Source organism: Oreochromis aureus, linkage group 13, assembly GCF_013358895.1.
Source record: "Oreochromis aureus strain Israel breed Guangdong linkage group 13, ZZ_aureus, whole genome shotgun sequence".
Taxonomy (NCBI): Eukaryota; Metazoa; Chordata; class Actinopteri; order Cichliformes; family Cichlidae; genus Oreochromis; species Oreochromis aureus.
Window position 1 is genome coordinate 18025200 of NC_052954.1, and position 20857 is coordinate 18046056.

Here is a 20857-nt window from a genome sequence, read left to right on the forward strand (position 1 = left end):
ACTTCACACCGTCTTCCTGTTATTTGTAGGGAAATGCACAGGGTGAAAGGGGAAGTGAGCATGTTTGTGTGTGGCCCAGGTATTACTCATGCCATGGGGACCGAAATCTGTTTACCATGTCACATTTTGGGGGCATGTCCCCGTTATGGGGGCCACAAAAAAAATCCAGTGAGTTGAAGGCATGTTTTAAGGTTAGGTCAGGGTTAGGGGTTGGCGAATAGTAGTTAAGGCCACTTTGTGAGAACAGAGAAAATGCCCTGTGTTGAGAGAGGGGAAGAAACTGTCACATGACTGGCAGCCGTTCAGCACGTGGTTGGAGGATTGGTCTATTGTGTGTGAATGCATGTGTGTGTGTATTTGTGTGTGTATGTGATCTATGGTGCAATCCAGACTATAACTATTTTATGGATTGCATGTGATGCTTACTTCATGTGTTTCTGAAGGGGTAAGTAGTTACAGAGATTTCATGTTTTTTTTCTCCAAGTTACCGAAGGGCATATTTTATTATAAAACAGTAAGGATGCCTTGAAATTATGTTATGTAGAGTAAAAATAATAATATTATAATAATAAACTTCAATAAACAGCAAAAACATGGTTTATGAATTGCTTTTGACAGAAAGATGAAAGCCAGATACTTAATTATATATCAATGAAAAGACTAAAAGCAGGCAATGTGGGTAATAAACAGAGTAATGGAATCACATGAAAGCAAATGAAAAATGTGCTTTAATAAGTGGAGGAGGTCACATCTGATGGCAAAAACTCAGACTTGAGGACAGGAGCATGTAAGGTTGCAAACTGGCTCATAAGACATCAGCATTTCAGCTACGAAGCTTGAGGTCAGATCCATACCTGCTTTGAAAGTGACCATTAAAACCTAAAATCAGTTCTAACATGTACGAAAGTCAGTGGAGAGAATAGACGACTGCAACTGTGTGCAATGAACGTGTCATCTTGTTGCCTTTGAAATGGTTGATTGAAAAATGGAAGCCAGTGTGCAAACCACTTGCAATCTGTTGCCGTCTTCAAACCAACTTTGCCGCGTCAAGAGGATGATAAAACGCAAAACTGCTTTCAGTTTGTATGTGAATGGGGTCAAGTTGGCATTTAAATGCAATCTGTTTGTGATAATACAGAGATTAACTGTAATAAATTGGTAAAAATTTCAGATCTGTTCAAAAATGACACTAAACAGAAATTCACATTCACTGCATTCAGGGTCGAACTAGAACCTCATAGATTTGAAACAGAAATTCTGAAATACCTGCACAAATAATTGCTCCAGGACATTCATTTAATTGCAAAATGACAACCTTGCTTTTATATAGGAAAATAACCAGAATACAACCAGTTGGCAACCAGTTCAGTCCACACGAGTTACACTCATTGGCCTTGTCACGAGGGGTCGCCACAGCGGGTAGCGCCGCATGTTTGATTTGGCAGAGTTTTTCGCCCGATGGCCTTCCTGACATATCCCCAAAGGGGACACATTGATGCAGACTGATTGATTGCAATGTGTCTACAGTCTGTCTGCATTTATAAATTAGAATAGAATTGTTTGCAGAGCTTCGCTAATCTGCCTGAGACTGATTGCAATCAGTTCAAGTCCAACCACAAAACGGACAGGGTGCCATCCACCAGAGAACTTGTGCAAGTGCCTTGCAATCCTAAGCTGTCGCGCATAGGTTAAGTTTGTTGCACACTCAACCTTTTTTGTTACCAGTTAATTGTTGCAACTAGTTACAGTGGTCACTGACTGCCAAATGGTTCAAATATTACTGTGCAAACACCAGCTGTCCTATTTTTACTCCAGTGTCACTAAGCAATGAGCTGAAGAATTACTGTGACAGTTCACTGACTTAATGATTCATTTTCCCTGGCACAAGGAGCGCTGTGGATCATATTTCTTTGTAATAATAACATTAAAATGATGTATTTGCTTCTGACTGAAGAATGAGTCATGAGTCAAGAGTTAGTTATTCAGAAACATTATTGATAACAGTAATAGTACAGTGAGATACGATGAGACAACAGAAAGTTAACTAGTACCATGGTGCATATTTTTGGTCAGCGTTACTCTGCAGATTCACCAAGACCTGCGCCCACTTTATTATTTCGGTTTCTCACATATACAGTATACTCTGCTGTGAAGTTTTACCTTTCTCGACCACTTTTCTAGTCAAACTGTTGTAGTGAGGGGTGAGTGAACAGCTGTGTGTGAGGGTCCTTGGGTGTGCAAGCATGTCCTAGCAGAACCCTCAGAGCGGTAGCAGTGACAGAAACAGATTAGGGCTGATTATATAACACCTGCATTCTTAGTAGTAGAGACCTCTATTTCTAGTATGAGAGTGGGTGAGGAAGGAAAGATCAGGCCAGGCAGAGATTTGCAGCCATGCTATTGGGATTATCCTGAATTGTAGGTCAGTTTGTGTGTGCGTGTGTGTGTCTGTGTGTGTGGGTGGAGGGTGTGCTGAGTTGCTGAGTGACTCAGTGACACACTTACAGCATATCTGGTGGTGACTCTTGATGTTGTGCATGTTTTTATGAGGGCTTGAATGTAGAATGTCATTGCTGGATGACAGTGTACAGAGTGACGTAGAACTGCTGACCCACCCTTATTCAAACAACAGAGCCCAGTTGTTTTGCTCTTAACTGACATCACATTGGCCTGCTGCCTCCCATACAGCAGTGCTTGTGTTTGTGGCTTGAAAACAGGTTTTTAAATTGAAAATGACTACTGTCATGGAGCCTGCACCAAGCGTTGCAAGTGAAGCGTTGGGTGATAGCTGTCATCCTGGTGAAATGTAGGTGAAGTCCTGAACTTTATCCTTTGCCTTATTCTAAATGCTGAACTGGCTGAGCAAGTTTATCACTTGTCTTCTGTTATAACCGCTGTTTGTGTACTTTATATGTGCTCTAGTGTGAGTAATACATTGACATACTCACTGGCCAGTCTTGCTAATCAAGCTCACACACCCTTCCAGCAAACGTTTCTAACTCTGAGTGTGTGGAAAAGAAGGTGCAGAGGCCAAAGAGGAGTTCATGTAGGGGCATGCGGATTCTGTGCATGGTTGTATTACATTGAGCTGCCTGTCTAGGGTTTGGTTGAGTTTTACTCTTCAGGGTGTTTTTTCCTTGCAAATTTTGCCCCACCCTCTAAGAAATTTTAGTCAAAACCAAATAAAAATAATCAGGATTGTCTTAAAATTGTTTTCTAAACGTTTTTTTAAATTGAGTCTTCATTTGCATAATTCACATTCTTGTTTATCAAATGGTCAAAAGTGACAAGAAAATAGGTCAAATAAGGTAACACAGACTCATTGCCTTTACTGCTCAGTTGTGTTTACTGTCCTGTTACCCCCAAAGGCCCATTGTGAGCCAGGAAAAACTCTGCTCTGCCACAAAACAGAAAAATATGCCAAAACAGCTTAAAAAAAACCCCAAAACAAAACATATTGAGAACACATAGTGAAAAGTAGAAGAAAAATAAATAATGTTTGAAAAAAGTACATCTGTGAGCTTCCATGGTTCGTGCAAGAGGTGGTGGTCAGTAAGAGCGAAGCTTTCCAGTTGAATTTGTCTGCTTTGGCTCAGGTTTGCGGGTCCCCTCGTGGCTTTGTCTCGTACTGGGCTGTGAGGACACCTGGTCCTAAACACAAATCCACATGTCAGCACGTAGTTACCAGAAATAAAATACTGGAGTTAATGAGAACAGACCTTCTTTATTTGTACAGCGTATATTTGACTGAAAAAGTCCTAACATGTTTTGAGCCAGCTATGCTGACTCAGTGTTTATCCACTGGAGAAGCTAGCTGCCAGAGATAAAGTTATTAACATTTACATGTCCGTACCATTAAATGAAATTAAAAATACTGCGACTCAGCCTTTTCCAGCATTTTAAAGATATCCCTCACAGGTGCTGTCTCATAATTTGACAGGAAAAACCTTCAATATCTGCCAAAATCAATGCATTAATAATTTTCAAGAATTTTCATCTGATTTAACTGTTCAATATCAGCATGTGTGTTGCTTTCATTTGACCATTGTTCATATAATTACACTGCAACCTATTTGTACTTTTACATTGCCCCAAGTTGTCTCATAAAATATATGAGATCAAATGAGTTCAATTTAAAAAACAAAAAACAGAAAGCACAGCTTTATTTTGTTCATACATACTGTAAGTTATTATGTGTGATTATTGGTGTCTTTGTCTGGTGTCTATGCACCTGGTGAGGCACACTTTAGGTAAGTCTGGGGTAACCTATAATTACATGGCGGTGGCAGCTTTCAGTTCAGGACAATAAAGCTGCAGCTGGGCACTACATTGTGCAAATAGTAACTAGCTTGCTTACATCCAGCTTGGCCCAGCTTCAAATGCAAACTCATTTATCTCCTGCACCTTTCCTACTCCTCCTTTGTACATTACAGCGTCTTTGTCAGAAGAGTAGCACGTGTCATTAAAGACTTGGCAGTCCAGGCTGCAGGCTGCAGCGCCTAGCAGCGATGGCTGCAGATATTCAAAGCTGTGTGCAGCAACGCCCTCACTGTTCCCGAATTTAACTAGCACGACACAAAGTAAGAGCGATTCTCCCATTATGTCTGAAGCCAGCGTCCCCCTCTGTTCACAGACAACAGTGGAGATCCTCAGCACTTATGGTTGCCATGGTGACCTCTTTGTCTGTCTGCTGACCTTTAACCTGCCACGGTTGTGTGATGGCATATTCTAAGGGTCACGATGAGGATTAGTGGAGATAGCCACAAGCACCACTGAGTGTCAGACTTTGAGCTCAGTAACCTACATTCAGGTAATTAGGTTAAACTACACAGGTTAGTAAGTTAGATCTACATCTAGACTTGTGTTTCAGAGCTTTTTGTTTTCAGAGTTTCAAACTGTGCATACAAATTTATGTCAAATTCCCCCACTTTCTAATCCAGCTTTATTAGTATTTGCAAACCAGCCTGGGTGAAAAGCAGAAAGGGGAAAGAAAATTGTATCTAAACTTTTTGGAGTCACAGCTAGAATAAAAGATGGACATAGCAACCGTGTCATAGTAGGATCCCGCCATGCATTGTGAAGTCTCCTATTGAAGTATTAAGTTGGCGTTTTTGCCATTGCCATCTTGTTTTTCCTTTTCTTTTTTTCCCCAAATTTGATTTGAACACAGTGCACAGTCTAGCAATCCTGCTTTATCATCTGTTTTATGCTCAGTGAGACCATAATAACACATTTCTGAATTACTAAAACAATAACGCCTATTGTCTCCACCATTTTATTGTATCAGAGACTGTAACAGTTTTGGCCCAGTTAGACACAGTTTGCAGATCTCATTTTAACCTTGTTGCAAAACTCTAAACACATTCTCACTCCCTCAGACACTTCTTGCACAGTGATGTGCACTTGTGATGACTAACAATAACCACAGGAGGCAGACATCTCAGCGTCTCAGGCTACGTCCACACTAATGCGTTTTCGTTTGAAAATGATTCGTTTTCTCTCCATTTTGGCCTTCCGTCCACACTGAGACGGCGTTTTCCTCAAGGAAAAACGCAGCATTTTGAAAACGCTCTCGAAAACGCATACATTTCAGAACGGAGATGTCCGGTCGCAGTGTGGACGCTCGAAAATGCAGACTTTCTAAAACGATGACGCATTTAAGTCATGTGATGCAGTCATGTGACCGATTAAACAAAGATAACGGAGGGCATTATACAGCAGTTGTTTCATTTGCTTCATTTCATTGAGTTAGGCATTTGTTTATGCACAGTTCTCTTAATGTTCTGCCACAGCATTTCAGTCACATTGCGGTCTGAACTTTGACTGGACCATTGCAGCACCTTGATTTTTTTTCAGCCATTCTGTTGTGAATTTGCTTCTGTGTTTGCAAAACCAAACAAGCCATACTTTTTCAGTTTTTTTTAAAAATTGTGCTGTCATGAACTTCAACGTTTAACATGCTAACTAAGGCATGTAGAGTCGGAGATGTAGCACTTGGGTTTTTTGCAGTATCTCTGACTGGCACACCTTGTCCTTGGATGTTTGTGGCATTGTGTTAACACACACCTGAATCCTCCAGAATAGCAAAACTAGCAAAACTTCTGCTTTTACAGCAATGCTCATTTAATGACCATACAGTGCATTTGATAAGCAGCATCTAGTCTCTTAATTACTATGAAAGCAGTAAGGGTGTACCTTATTATTATGTACCCTAATTTTTCTCAGGATTGAGTCATGTAAAAACTTTCTTTTTCACGTGACTGTGTAAAACATACGCTTTTACTGTTTCACATGATTGGAGGAAGTAGGTCAAAGTGAATCTCCATCTGAGCAGAGCTTCTATTGCCATCATGAGCTTGAATCATTCCTGTATACTGATGTTTCTGTGTATGACTTTTCTAAATATAAGGGAAGCTGAGGGAGAGAGATAGCATCAGCTTCTGTCAAAGGGTCACAGGAGGGGCTCAGACGCAGACTGAAACCACAGAGATTAGTTTGTTTATTTTACTCTCCACGTGTGATATATACAAGTGAGGGAAAGGGGGTCCGAGGTCACCAGGGTTCACGAAGGGATGAGGAAAACACAGGTAGGACTTCTTCACACAGTTAGCTTTCTCCTCTCAGGGAATCCTCTCCACGCTTACGCCGCACTGACTCACCACACTCACGAAAGGGTCACGGCAACAGATCCTCAGGTGGGGCATGCAGAATCTAGCACACGGACAGGAGAATCAATGTCAGGAAAAAACTCGAAGGAAACTCGAAAAAGGCTGTAGAACTGAAGTAACACTGACAAGGTTTCCTCAGCTGCTGCCTTAAGTAGCGAACTTGAGTGAGGGATGAATCGCAGATGATTGTTTGCAGGTGCGAGGACCAGAAGCGGGAGCCTGCAATGAACTCCGCCCAGGTAGTGCTTAGAACGCGAGAGGGAAGTGAGAGAGGAAAAGAAAACAGACAGAACACTTGTAGCCACACTGGACCAGTCGGTCAGGCACGGGGACCATGACATAGTCAAGTTTGGTTTTACTTTTTTGAGATTAGAAAGATGAGAGTTAAATATCCTTAAAACTGTTTTTCCAGTACCTTTATTGGAGTGTGTAATGATTGCTCAGTAGTGTTAATATTTTAAGATGTGTTGTTTTCTTAAAAGTCTGATGTGACATCTTGTGACTTTACCTGGAAAACTGTTTTAGAAAAAGATGTAAAGTTTAAAGAAGTAAGTCTTAGCGTTGTGAGAAACTGTACGTAAGATGTGGCATCAGTAAGTTTTTTTGTTTGTTTTTTTGCACAGTTTGAAGGAGTCGCCCCCTGCTGGCTATAATGCTTGGCCAGTAGTTGAAGTTGACAGGAAGTCAATTGTGCTTATCCCTGATTGTTGATATTAAACAAAAAACAACAACAACAACAACAACAGAAAAAGTCAAATGACTCAAAATTCTCAAAATTAATGTGAACTGCTTTTCAAAACCACAACAGATTTGGGCGTATGACTGTATTTTGGTTGTCAATGAGAGAGAAATGAACACTTTTTATAAAATAAATGAATACAGGTTCCTCCACATGCACACGTGGGCACTCTGGCAGTGAGCTGAAGGACAGCTTTCTTTTTCCCCTTCATTATGTAAACGTGTGGGACAGAAGGGGGCTGAGGTAGGGAGGAAGATTCGTGAAATGTCAGAAACACTGTCAGTGATTAAATACAGCCAACTCATTATGACAGAGCAGGGTGAATTGCGCTTTAGCGTACTCTCTCTACTCTGACTTCTCTTCCCTGGCAGAGACATGCATTTTATTACATGAGCTCCCCTGTGATCAAAGCTGCTGTGTATTTTCTGTTAAACTGGTCCAAGTCAATTAAATTTATAACTACCTTGTGAGGTAGTTATCATTAATAGCTGCAGAGCTTTGGTAGCGACCCAAAATAGGCTCAGCGAACCAGGAGAAATGTCTGTTTTATTTCATTTGTGGTTTGGTTATTTGGCCAGAGTCTCCTATGCATCTGGGCTGATGCATGGACCAGATGGTGCCAGCTTTGGGGTTATACAGTATGGCTGCTCCTAAAGTACTCGACTTGAGTCATCAGCCACCAAGTCTTGTTTGATTGTGTGGTATGGGGAAAAACAAAGGTCCACAGTAATGACACTCAGTCTGTAACTGTGCTTATTTGATAGTTTAGAGTAATTACACATGCCTCAAATGTGGAATCATTTTGAAAGGATAAAGGACATTCCCAAGAACATCACATAAAAACTCTAAGGCTCAAACATCAATTGAAACAAATGTTTGCTACTTTGTATAACCACTTGCTATACCCCAAGTATGGTCTCCTTGCTAGTTGTTGCAATATGTTAAGAATCATTACAAATCATTAGGAAGTCTTACTACGGTTTTGTATTTCCTGCAGTGAGAGAGCAAAGTACTCTCAGACTGCTGGCTTACTTGTGGTTCCTAGCGTATTTAAAAGTAGAATGGAAGGCAGAGCCTTCAGCTTTCAGCCCCCTCTCCTCTGGAACCAGCTCCCAGTTTGGATTCAGGAGACAGACACCCTCTCCAGCGTTAAGATTGGACTCAAAACTTTACTTTTTGAAAAAGGTGAGGCTGGATCAGGGGAGCCTGAACCACCCCTTAGTTGTGCTGCAACTCACGTATCAGATATGATAAATTTGGAATTATGTGATTAAATGATGAGTTCATAACTTGCAACATGAAAATATAAAAAAAAATTGGAAACAATGTTAAATATCAACGGCCCATACACTGTATCATTTAGTTTTTTCACACTGAGTGCTCACATGCAATGCAAAGCAGTGGATTCTCGATGAGAGCGTGAGCACTATTTGTTTCGTGTGAGACACACTTAGTGGGAACCAATAGCCCCACAACTCAAACTGTTTACTAATGCCTGATTTACATAATTAGGTAGAAATTAACTGCCATGTCTACACCACTCTTCTAATCTTACTGACCACTCAAATTACTTTAGACTAACAGCCACATGTAACCACACATTCATACAGTGCTTTATCTATACACTACAAGCACTTTAGGCACCTCATATCCATGAGGTACATAAATTTAGAATCACCAATTAACGTAATGCACATGTTTTTAATCTGTGTGAGGAAGGAACCCATTGGAAAGCCTGGCAGGAGCGGGGAGAACATGCAAAGCCCAGCTGGGATTTGAGCCAGGAACCTTCTTGCTGTGAGGCGACTGTGCCCCAGAAGTACAGAAATCTCCAGTGGGGGCAGCTGTGCTACATATAACAGGAGATGGTGAATTATTGACAGGGGATGCTGATACTTCAGTGCACATTCAGCTGTTGTTTGCAGTTAAAACACATTGCAGTTTGATTTGTTCTGTACAATATGTATAATTTGGCAAGATATTTGCGTTAAACTTTGATACCGGTAATGCTTCACTGCTTAGCCCTCTTAGGTCCTTTGAATCTGTGAGTTTGTGGCGTGTCCTGACTGTTGTGAGAACCTAAGTCCCTGGACAAGCTTTGAAGTCGTGCCACTTGGTTTCTCTGGGTGAAAAGAAATGCTGACTTTGCCCCCCCCCCCCCCCGTTGAAAGCAATGCCAATCAAATCCTACCAAGGGCACACAATGGCCTCCTTCTGGAGAAACCAGAGCTCATTCATGCATTAATTTAACCTGCCTAATTTGGAATATCACTAATACACCTGAAGAGGATAAAAACTCATCTGCTTGCTCCCTCCTGTCATCGATTCTGAAGGACCTCTTCCAAATGGCATCTACCGAGGGTAATGATTATAATGAATTCATGGCTTTGTCTATTCTTTTGTCTATTTTCCCTTTGTTCATTCATTATCCTCTCATCTCTCTCTGTTGCTATGCAATAATGTAATGCTTTTAATGCACCAATGGAATTTGTGTGTACCTCTCTGTAAACACGTATGCATGTCTAAGTGTGTATGTGTGCACCAGTGTGTGTACACACAATCATATGGCAACCATGCCTACTCAGCATGTCGCACTAGCAATAACTTAAGTAAGGCTTTTCCTGTGTCATTGTTAGAGGATCTGAGGCCCTCATGCTGCTGTGCCTGCCTAGTGTTTGTGTTTGCATTTGTATCACTGTGTACATAAAACGAAGGACCTGCTTGCCTTTCCCTTCTAACCCTTCCCAGGGTGAAAATCATTTACAGATTTATACATACCAGCTTCTAAAACTTGAAGAACAGAGGGGTAGGACTTAATATATGATTGTGTGTTTGTGCAAATGTTTGTCCTATATCTACTGACCAAACTGACCAAAAAGAAACTGACCAAAAAGAAGGTGCAAGAACAGGTTAAATCCATGAAAGAAGCTGCAAGGCTGCAGGGGACACTTTAGTTGCTGAATACAGATTTGAAGATTTGCCCTCCTTCCTTGGGCTAAAGGGGTGAAAGAGGGAATGACCCCCCGTCCCCTCATGCTGACCAACCACTGCTAGCTTGTAAATTGAGTCCATGTGGGTTTATGGGTGTGGTGTTGAATAGTGCACGTTTCCTTCCAAGAGTGGGATTGTAGATGTTACATAACTCGGCATGTGTGTGAAATGGAACTTTGAATGAGAATTCATTGTGTCCTAAAATTAGCCTCACCCATGGGCTCTTAACTGTCCACAAAGGAAGCGTGACAGCTGCAAACATGCATTTCTGTTTGTGTGCGTTTGAAGGAGAGAGCACGCAGAAGAGAGCGTGGAAAGTCGCTGTGCAGGCATTTAGTTACAGTGTTTAGCTTGCAGATGTGCTTTTGGAAAAGGGATCAGAGTGATATGTGAGTAGCCTCTGGGGTCTTCTGATTATGAGCCATACTGCTGCCTCCTCTCAGGTAACGCAGACTTTATAGTTTCAGGGTTTTCTCCAAGGAAAATATTCCATATGGCCTTGGATCCAAATGCTAAAGTGGGTGTTTGCATAAAGGTTACTGCTGTTCATTCTGAGTCCCCTAATGTTTGACATGTGTTAGTCTTTTGAGCTTTGACCTACACAAAGAGGTGTTTGACTGATTGTTTGACAGGTTGTGTATATGTGGGCTGCATGTGAAAAAAGGGGGCAAGTTGAAGCGTAGAGTCATGTTTTCCCATTTCCCATGATTGTTACCTCTTACTTCAGCATATCCAACACCACCGCTGGGATGGTAAAGCTGTCTTTTTTTGTTGTTTTTTTCTTTTTTTTGTCCCTGACACACTGAAGATGATCAGTAGAAAGTCAAAACTTTAGTAATGAAGCCAAATAGAGAAGAAACTCCCTCATACTTCTGCCCTTCATCAATGGTCTGTAACTTTTCCATGCAATTGAGAGACAAGTTTACATTATCGTCTGCAGTAATGGTAGTAATGACAAGTGTTGGCAGCAATGCTTGGCACTGCTCCATCACTGGGCTGGACTCCAGTGGGTCAGCCTCCACATGTATCAGAGACAGTTTACGACTGCGGTGCCGAATGACTTTCTTTACCTCGCTCGGTGTGCATGTGTACTGTAGCTTGGGGTGATTAATGTCCAGGCTTCTTTTTCCTAATGAGAGCTGGGCAGCTCGTTAAAGAGAAAAAAAACACACGGGACACTTAAAGAGCTGAAAATTAAGGGCGTGGTGGAATATCGTTAGAAGTTGTCGAGCTTTTTGTCGAGTGGAGTGGCAGCTGGAAGAGGAGGAGCGGTCTAAAAGCCTGAGACGCACACTTAAAGGAGATGAACTTTCTGGTTGCATTTTGACCTGTATTTTTTGATAGGAATCTGCACATTTCTTTCTAAATTGCATCACATTGTCATGTGTATTCAAACCAGAAGGCTTGCATAATCAGATAAGAGCATTTTTATGTCTGCTACACCCAGAGGGAACACTGGGGAATGTAGGAAAGCTGTGTTGCATTGCTTTTACCTGCTAAAGGAGCCTTAGCAACACAGGCCAAGTGATAGTAACATGATAGCAGCTGGCAGGTATGTCTTGTACACAAACAAGCGTAGGAGACGTAGTTTGTGTTTGGTGTAACCTGTTTAGCAGTGTGGCTTGTTGATGTTGTCGCAGCGTTAAACCTGTTGGACTACTGGTCACATTCAGAGGAGAGCTCAACCACAGCCATCTCAATGAATAACACCAAGGAGCCATTAACATTTATTCTAAAGATTTTTTTACTTGGGACGTGAATATTTCTCAATGATAATCACCCAGGTAAGACTTCCCTCAGTCATAACTCTTCATGCACTTTCCTTTTGGTTTTGCTTTTGCACCTCTTTAATCAACCCTAAATGAAGACACGGTTCAGAGGTTATGCTATGCTTCCTTTACAGTAAGACGCTAACATGCATATGTTCAGGTTTAAGGTGGGTCAGTAAATAACTGATTAAAAACAAAGCTTTCAAGTGCAGTGCACTCACTTTACCATGTCCTTTCAGTCTTATGTTAAAGATTGAAAGACTGCCACATATCCGCGCTGGTTGTCAGCATGAATTCTGCAGCTGCAAGCACAAATCCACAGTGTGATTAAATAGCTGGCAATATGCAAGTTGTTGTAGTGTTGACAGGGTTTTCACAGTTACTGCCAGTGTGGAGATATATTACTTTGTGGGAATGAAGTTTGCTTCAGCACACCGCACTCACTCCTCGTGCATATTTCAAGTGTTTAGTCTTCGTCTGCGCTTGTTTTACAGTGTGTAAGGAAGCGTGTGGGGAAGACAACTTATTAGAATCTAACGTGGGTTTTTTTTAAGATAATCATGTGTTCATAGATGTTAACACTGAATTTTTAGCTACTTTAGCTAAAGATATGACACACACTTATCTGCTCAAAGACATTTAAGATATTTACTCTTTGGTATTATTCCAGCGTTTGCTATGAATCCCAATCTGAGTCTAAATCAGAAAACATTCCTGAGGGGATATGAGGTGAGAATACATAAAATGATATTCATCATAACTTAAATGTAAGAAGTTCTTCGCATTTGCTAGATGTAAATACTCAAGCTGCATAAATGCACATGACAGTATTTCATGGCTGCAGTGGTACACCACAGCAAGTGTTCAGTAAATGTTGTGTTGAAATGTTGAAGATAAATGCAAAAATGATGAGCTTATCAAGCTGCAGAAAGGGGCTCATATATATGAAGCCACACCATGCAGCAGTTTGACTGTGATAAGTGTAACTGACAAACTCAGTGACTGTTGAACTTTGTAGTGAGATAAAAACAGCCCTTCGGAGCCATGACTAAGATTGCAATTCTTGAGTACACGTTTCAAAAAAGTGCACCAAAAGTGTAAAAATTCCCAAGTCTCTTATATAATCAAGTCATTCCCCATATGGTTTGTCTTTTAGGCTCAAAGACAAACCAGTGGTGTAACATCCTACTCAGTAATGTTTGAAATTTTGACACGACTTACTGCTAAATCCATCAATATGATCGGATCTTCCGCCACAGGTTATGTTTGCGTTGCTGTCTTATCCTTTTGGTTGAACATGTTTACTGCAGGCTGGATGCTACACTGATATAGTTTTTATTGTTTTGACTGGGCTGAGCTGAACTATATCTGCTCCCAAAATCAAGCCCATGGCTGAGGTTGGTTGCTAGATTGTTAACAGCAGGCACTGGCTTTGGCTACCTTCATGTTTCCTTGTCCTGGGTTGAACTCAGCTTCTTGGCCACATGGTTACCTTTCAAAGAGGCAAAGCTTTTCTGTCCCTGGAGGTTGTTGTCTTTGTTTTTTTTGTTTTCTCTGTTTTTGTTTTTTCTAACCGTGGCTTTTCCTGAGTGGGGTTGTTTAGAAAAGGATTTAGGGATGTATGAACAAGACAGTCATTTAGAAATTATAGATGGTGCAGCAAATTATTCGGCTATGCTTGCAGTACTGTGCAAAAGTCTTGAACCACCACTCATTTCTTCGTCGTTTGCTAGGAAAATGTAATATCTGTGCAGCAATTTATTGAAACATCTGGAAAAATACAGTATGTAATTCTAAAGAACTTGAAAGTCAATATTTAATATGACTACCTTTATTCTTTAACACTTTCTTGACATTTTTTTAAATAGTAGGAATATTTCTGCAGGCTTCTTGAAGGACATCCTTTTACTCTATTGAGTGTGCTTCAGTAATGGTGAGGTCCGGGCTCTGGGGAGGCCAGTCCATGACTGATAATGCTACACTGGGTGTTTTTATATCCAGGTATAGTTTTGCTGCAGTGACAGTGTGTTTGGGATCATTGTCATGGTGAAAAATAAAGCCAATCAAATGCTTTCCAGATCGTATTGCATGGTGGATCAAAATCTGACACTATTTCTTTAGAGATGGCTGTAGACGCATACCGTTGTACCTCTCTCCTGACCTCCTGATAACAATCTGAAATAAAAAAATTGCAATTTGAATTAATCACTCCATAAAATTTGCTGTCACTGGCACAGTTCTTGTGTAATTTGGCATATACATATACATCAGTCTTTTCTACATGTTTCCCTTCCACTGAGACCATTTGTGATGAAGCCTCAGCAAACAAGAGATGGATCAGCTGAAAGTCCAGATGCATCAGGCCCATCAGATCTTTGTTAGATTTTTTTCCAGTTTCTTTAGGACATGACTTTCCTAAATCCTCAACTTGTCCACTTTCCTAAAACATTTCTAAGATATGCCAACTTTAGCTCTTTGAGAATCACCTTGCTGGAGCAAAAATACAATTTTATGTCCATCAAACTGTTATTTTTGGCATTTATCATAGATTCAACTAAAGAAATGGGGGGGGGGGGGGAACAGAAGCTTTTTATGCCAGGCTACTATCAACAAAGTGCCTAAAGATATAGGCTAAGCAGTAAACCAAAACACTAGTTCATCCCTTGAGTTGGGTGCTTTTTTAATGCTAGGTAAATGATAAAACAAGCAAATAAAACAAAATATTCTTCTAAATGTAGCCAGATGCAAGGGATGGAGTGGAAATGAGTGAAAAAGCAGTCAGTTTCCAAAGAAAAACTTGTCCTGGAGATTTATTGAGATTGCTTAAGACCACAATTACAAGAAACTCTGACTTCTTGTGTGCAAAAATATAAAGGAATGAGAAGTCACTCCAGGCTTTTGCAAAGACTGTGTCTTGCTTCATCCTGTGTCTGATGATGACAGAATTCAAAACTTCCTTACAGTGATAAATCACATGTCTTAAACCTCAAGGGGCACAAAAGTACTCGCTGTCCAGTGTAACTGTCATGTGATGGTGATTTTTGCTTATCATTATAAGCATTTTTGCTTTTAGCAGTATTTTCAGTCCCATGTAAGCTAAAGGTGTCAACTAGACTTAAACCTGTGATTAGTTTGACAGAGTGAGTAATCTTTATTTACTGTTAATTGTATTTTTGATTAGCTGATGAACTGCTTTGTCTGTAAAATTCTGAGAATAACCATTAAAAATCCCAAAGTTTAATTTCAGATCTGGTTATTTGGCAAGATCAGTTGAAAACGCAGAAATAAGAAGCTTGATAATCCAGGAGCAGCAAATGTTGTTCTTAATCTTGTTGTTAAGCTGACTAATTGAATAATGGATTAATCATTTTAGTAGTTGCACAATCAACTCTGAGGTAGTCCTGTGTTGGTGAGCTATGTCCAACTGATCCAGATCCAGGACTATCCATTCCACAATTTGCTCCAATCCCTGCGCGTAGGGCTGGAGTAGCCCACATAGGGGATCCTTTGTTTAGGAGAGTCTAGGCATGGAAGATAATTTACAAGCCGCTAAGGTCCTCACGCCATTGGCTGATGAGGCTCTGTCTGCGTCTGCAAAAGGCATCCCATCTGTGTGTGTGTCTGTATGTCTGTGTATGTGCGGTGAGTGTGTGCGCGCCTGCTGTAGCAGTGCTTTGCTACGGCGGCTCACAGTCGCCCTAGTCATGACACCCAGGAGCTTGCCCTGCGTACGGCTACTGTAGCCAGCGTTTTCTTGAGGCTGGAGGCAGGCAAAGCAAGATGGCCACCAATACCTTTTAGGGATATGCTGCCTAAACCGGAGGGGCTTCCTCCGAGGACAGATAAGGTAAAGACAACCAGAGTGTTCACCCTGAGTTCTTTTGTCTTACTGCAAGATAGGTCAGCTACAGTGGAGCTCATCTAGAGGTATACGCCGTTGTCTCTCTCTCTCCTCGCTACCCTGGATTTAGCTGACTGGGAGTGCTTTATTTGGACGCCTGTTTTGTTATTGTCCCTTTCACTGAGGACCTGGCCTTTTGTGTGTGAGCACTTGTCTTGTCTTTTCCAGGTGGGTTTAAGGGCTGGGACAACAAAGTTAGCAGCAAATGGATACAAGAAAGCCCTCGTCTTTCCTTTTATTGCATGCCTTTTTTTAAGCCACTGTGCTGTATGAAGAGCCCGTTTGCTTCCCCTTTTCTTTCTTGCAGTGTTTTGAACAGCCATATTTCTGCACCTGCTGTTTTCTGACTGCTTAGCAGAAAAGTGGAGTGCTTGTAAGCCTTGGGTCGTAACTTGGCAGGCTTTACTTGTTTGGCTACAGTAACAGTATTATTACTGTGCGGTTTGTAGGAAAGGGTCTCGCTGTTAATGACGCCGTCTTAATCTCTATAATTTTATAGTTGATTAAGCTCGTGCTCTTTTTCACTGCTTTTCTGTTTAGGTAGTATGTTTTGTGTGTAGACGGCATTATATTAAGCTCAGCGCAGACAGGAAGCACTCAATGAATGAAGGAAATTCTCACGTGTTCAGAGAAACACATATAAACCACTACTTACGCTCTGAGTCAGGAAGGAAGCATGTTTTTTTCAGTGTGTTAATGTCAGGGTGCTGTGAGGTGGCAGTCTTAACTGTATGATTTCTGCATACCCACAATGTGGCAAAAGAAATTGGAGTATTCACTTTTTTGTTGTAGCAGTTCATTGGATGTCTATGTATAATATGTTTTCTGTGTGTGTGTGCGTGTTTTTGTCTGTGGTCTTACGTTACAAATAGATGCACACCACTTCAAACCTCCTTGGAGACCCATCTTGCTCTCTTTGGAGAGGCAGAGACACTGGGTTGCTACGATTCATGTAGTAGTGACACTCACGCTGTTGCCGCGGGTCTCTGAACGGGTGTTTGTGTGTTAAGAACTCACCCTTAGTCACTCTGGGATATATTTAATTCATTCTGAAAGCTCTGACAAGCTCCGTAGTTAGTCACAGTTTGTCTAACACAAAAGAAGAAGAGTGTGTTTGCAAGTGACTAACCCGGCGATATACCCAACAAGCACAAAGACACAGCATCAGCACATCACAGTCCGAGCTCCCTCCAGAGACCCAGTGGCTAAATGAAAACACATGACTTTGCATTCGCATCCTGCTTTTAAGCTTTTTGTTTTTACGAGGATAAATGTAAAATAATTAAAAGCAGAGGCTGCACTTTGATGTCTGCTTCAGATCATAAACAGTTGGATGCACAAACGGATGCACACGCACACACATGCATGCCGACGTGTGTGTCTGGTGCAGTGCTGGAAGGCAGCCAGTGCTGCTTTGTCATTGAAAGCAGTTTATTGTGACACGCTGCCTTTTCCCCCCCTTTCTCTAGCCCTGTGCCCCATCTTCTTCACTCCTCTTTTCTTTCATTGGCCCATTTGTGCATGCTGTGCAGAGCGGTTATCTCACATTCTTGCTTTGGCAGCTTTGGTATTGCCTCAGCCTGAGCTTGAACTATCTGTTGCATCAGCGGCGTGTTTCTAGTAGTCGGACACGATCCTGACAGCCATGGGGAGTTCAGTGGACTGAGGAGTAACTGCAGCAAACCAGAGAGTGATCAGGAGTACCACATCACTGAAAAGACCTGGTGATCATTTAGCTTTCCCATGTTAATCACAAACAGCTCTGTGGTCACTGCAATTTACCCTTGAGTTGTCAAACAACATTTAACCTGTGCTTAAAGGAGAAACTCCAGCTTCAGCAAAGTTAGAAACAGAGCCAAAGACAAAAGCTGTTCTGTGTATTTTTAGTACTCAGAATGGAAAAAATAATGGGACAAACAGGCAAGATCCAGTCAGGAGACCTTTAGGTCATTTATAAGGCCCAGTTGGAAGATGTGTGCTTGTATGCAAATCAGAAATGTACGCTTGTAAGAAAGAACTTTACGCACCTAAAACTCTTGTCTTCACACAGCTGTTATAGAAGATAGCTCAGCATCTGTATTCTCTCTGACCTCTGTGTGCCTTTTATTCTTCCAGCTAGAGCTTTGGAACAATGACTAATCTCCTATTTTTCCAGTGTCTTCTTCCTCACAGAGGCCACTTTATTACATGTAAGGTGTCACTGTATGCATTTGATGGTTGAAAACAATGTTCCCTTTTTATCTGGGATTTCTGAGAATCTTTTAAGTGAACTAATACCAGCTCCAGATTTAGGCTGATTCTGAGAACATTTTAAGACTTGAAGGATTGTTGTGTTTTATGAAATGCATTTAAAAAAATGTCAGTATTGTGTTACTGCTCCATAAGTCGAGCAGGTTTTTAAATAAACATAAGGTTAATGGTTCATTTTCCACAGATATTCCTGTGCAATCTATAAAACTCTCTGCTCCCATATATCGTTCCGTTTGTCACGTGTAGTAAAAATAGTGCAGTAATAGTGTGCCAATCGAAATCTGGTGCACGTCCAGTGGAAACAGAGGGAACAAAGAGCACATGTAGGTGATAAACACAAGTGTTTTTTGTTTGGTCTGTGGGTTCACAGGAGTCTGGTTTATATTGATGTACTGCTGCTGCTGCTTACTCTTAATCTGTCAGCTTGGAGTGCACATCTCCTGCTGTAAAACACATTAAAACCAGTTGATGTGATTTACTGTAATGGGTGTTTATGCCAGGTAAACAGTCATAAAGAACATACATCCAGCTGCACTGTAGTCACGCTAGTTCATTAAAGGGAAAATGGGATGTCTCTCTCGCGCACATATAAATGTACAGCACACTCAAGTGAGTTTAAGATCCTTTTGTCAGCTGAGACTTGGCACATGATACAGAATTTTTTTTTTTATATATCTTTGTCACATTGAAACATTTTTCTTCCACTGCTAAAGGCTTTAGTTCTGCTGTGATATGCAGTTAAAATAAAGAACAGCTTGTCTTCAGTGGATCATATGCTTATTCAAGATGTTAAAAACTAAGGATGGCTTTCATATTTTCAGTTGCCAGCTGTACAGTGCTGTGTAAAAGTTCCTACAGTTCTAATAACCTTGAAAGTCAATATTTGCTATGACCACCTTTATTCTTCAACACAACCTGAACTCTCTTAGGCAAGCTTTCTTCTAACTTCTTTAGGTAGTCGACAGGAATAGTTCTCCAGGCTTCTTGAAGGACATTCAAAGCTCTTCTTTGGATGTTGGCTGTCTTTTGTTCCATTGTCTGCCAAGATGATCCCACTGCTTCAATAACGTTGAGGTCTTGGTCAGGAGGAGGCCAATCCATGACTAACAGCGGTCTATTGTGTTTTTTTCCATCCCAGTATGCTTTCACTACATTGACAGCGTGTTCGAGATCATTGTCATGAGGAAAAATGAAACCATTGCCAATCAGATGCTTTCAAGATTGTTGGATCAAATCTGACAGTACAAAATCCTATCAGTTTGAGCCATGAAATTACCTCCACCATGTTTTAACCAAACCAAATATTTGGATTGATTACTCTTTAAGTTGCCAGTTCTTGTGTAATTTGGCATACCGCAGCATTTTCTGTAAAGTCCCCTTTCTTAACATTGGCTTCTTGACAGCTTCGAGTTAGATTATTTCTGATGATGCCTCAATTAGCAGTAGATGGATCAGCTGAAAGACTGGATGCATCTCTCAGGCCCTGTGTCAGATCTTTGCTAAATTTATTTCTACTTTCTGAAGGATATGACTTTCAGATACTTTTTATCTGCTGGACTGACTCATGATGAGCATGCCAAGATTTGCCCAGTTTTCAGATAATATATTCAACTAAGGAAATGGAAACAAATGATATGTTTGTCCAGCAGGCTGCCACTAACAAAATGTCTGAAAATACAATAAAATTGCTTTTTTTTGTTGTTGTTGTTTTCTTCATGGTTGTCTGGTATGTGTAGACACAGCACTGATTGGTCCCTTGAGATAGGTGCCTTTTTTATGCTTGAATTATTCACACGCCAGTGGTTCACTAAACAAAAAACACGAACTGAAAGTGATCAGGGTACAAGGACTGGGCTAGAAAAGAATGAAAAAGACGCCCGTGTCCTAAGAAAAACTGTGAAAGACCAGAAAGACTAGAGTACTACAGCTCAAGATCCCTTTAAAAATTGCAAAATATAAAGAAATGAATGACTATTTCAGAGTACTCTTTGCATGTTCTCATAGAAAGTGCTTCTAAAAGAGCATATATACCACAGTAGCAAAAACACTTTACTCTTTAACTTCTCCAGATAATATAGGTTGTGGAAATAATTATCTGTGTACTACACAGGTTGTAGTAGAACATGTTTAATAATGTTTTTGTGAGTAATCCATACACCATGGTTGACCTTCGTATGATCACAGTTCATGAGGGTCAGGCGGTGCCGTAGCTACTGTGTGTAAGACCCACAGTGGGTTAATCACTCTTAACAATGCACAGGGGTTATACTGTAATGTCAGGCCAGCTGTGTGGATAATCACATGTGCATGCACACACATGCATACCCAGGAGCACACATTCAAGCCCAGGACAAACACAACACGTACATACACGTTGCACACATTCCCTTAGTGACCCACTGGAAGTAGCGCAGCCTTGAACTGTGGATGACTCCAAATGTTTACTTGTTGGCTCTCAGCTACTTTTGGGTCTGTTGCTCTCAACACTCCTGAGCTCAGATATTAATGTAGTCGTTATCGACGCCTCGACTGCGAATTA

At 41.0% G+C, this 20857-nt stretch overlaps 1 protein-coding gene across 5 annotated transcripts in view; it reads left to right on the top strand.

The window, feature by feature from the left end:
* The window catches only part of tet1 (tet methylcytosine dioxygenase 1), a 36642-nt gene that overhangs the window by 3813 nt on the left and 11972 nt on the right, over positions 1 to 20857 (top strand). The window contains exon 1 of one of the 5 annotated variants that reach the window (XM_031735243.2): positions 11447 to 12182. The exons of 3 other annotated variants lie outside the window; for them this stretch is intronic. In XM_031735243.2, the coding sequence (XP_031591103.1) occupies positions 12168 to 12182 (15 nt within the window). In that variant the 5' untranslated portion in view covers positions 11447 to 12167. Of the gene's footprint in view, positions 1 to 11446; positions 12183 to 15653; positions 16015 to 20857 lie in introns of those variants that run through there. One more of the 5 variants, XM_031735242.2, reaches the window with a different exon arrangement.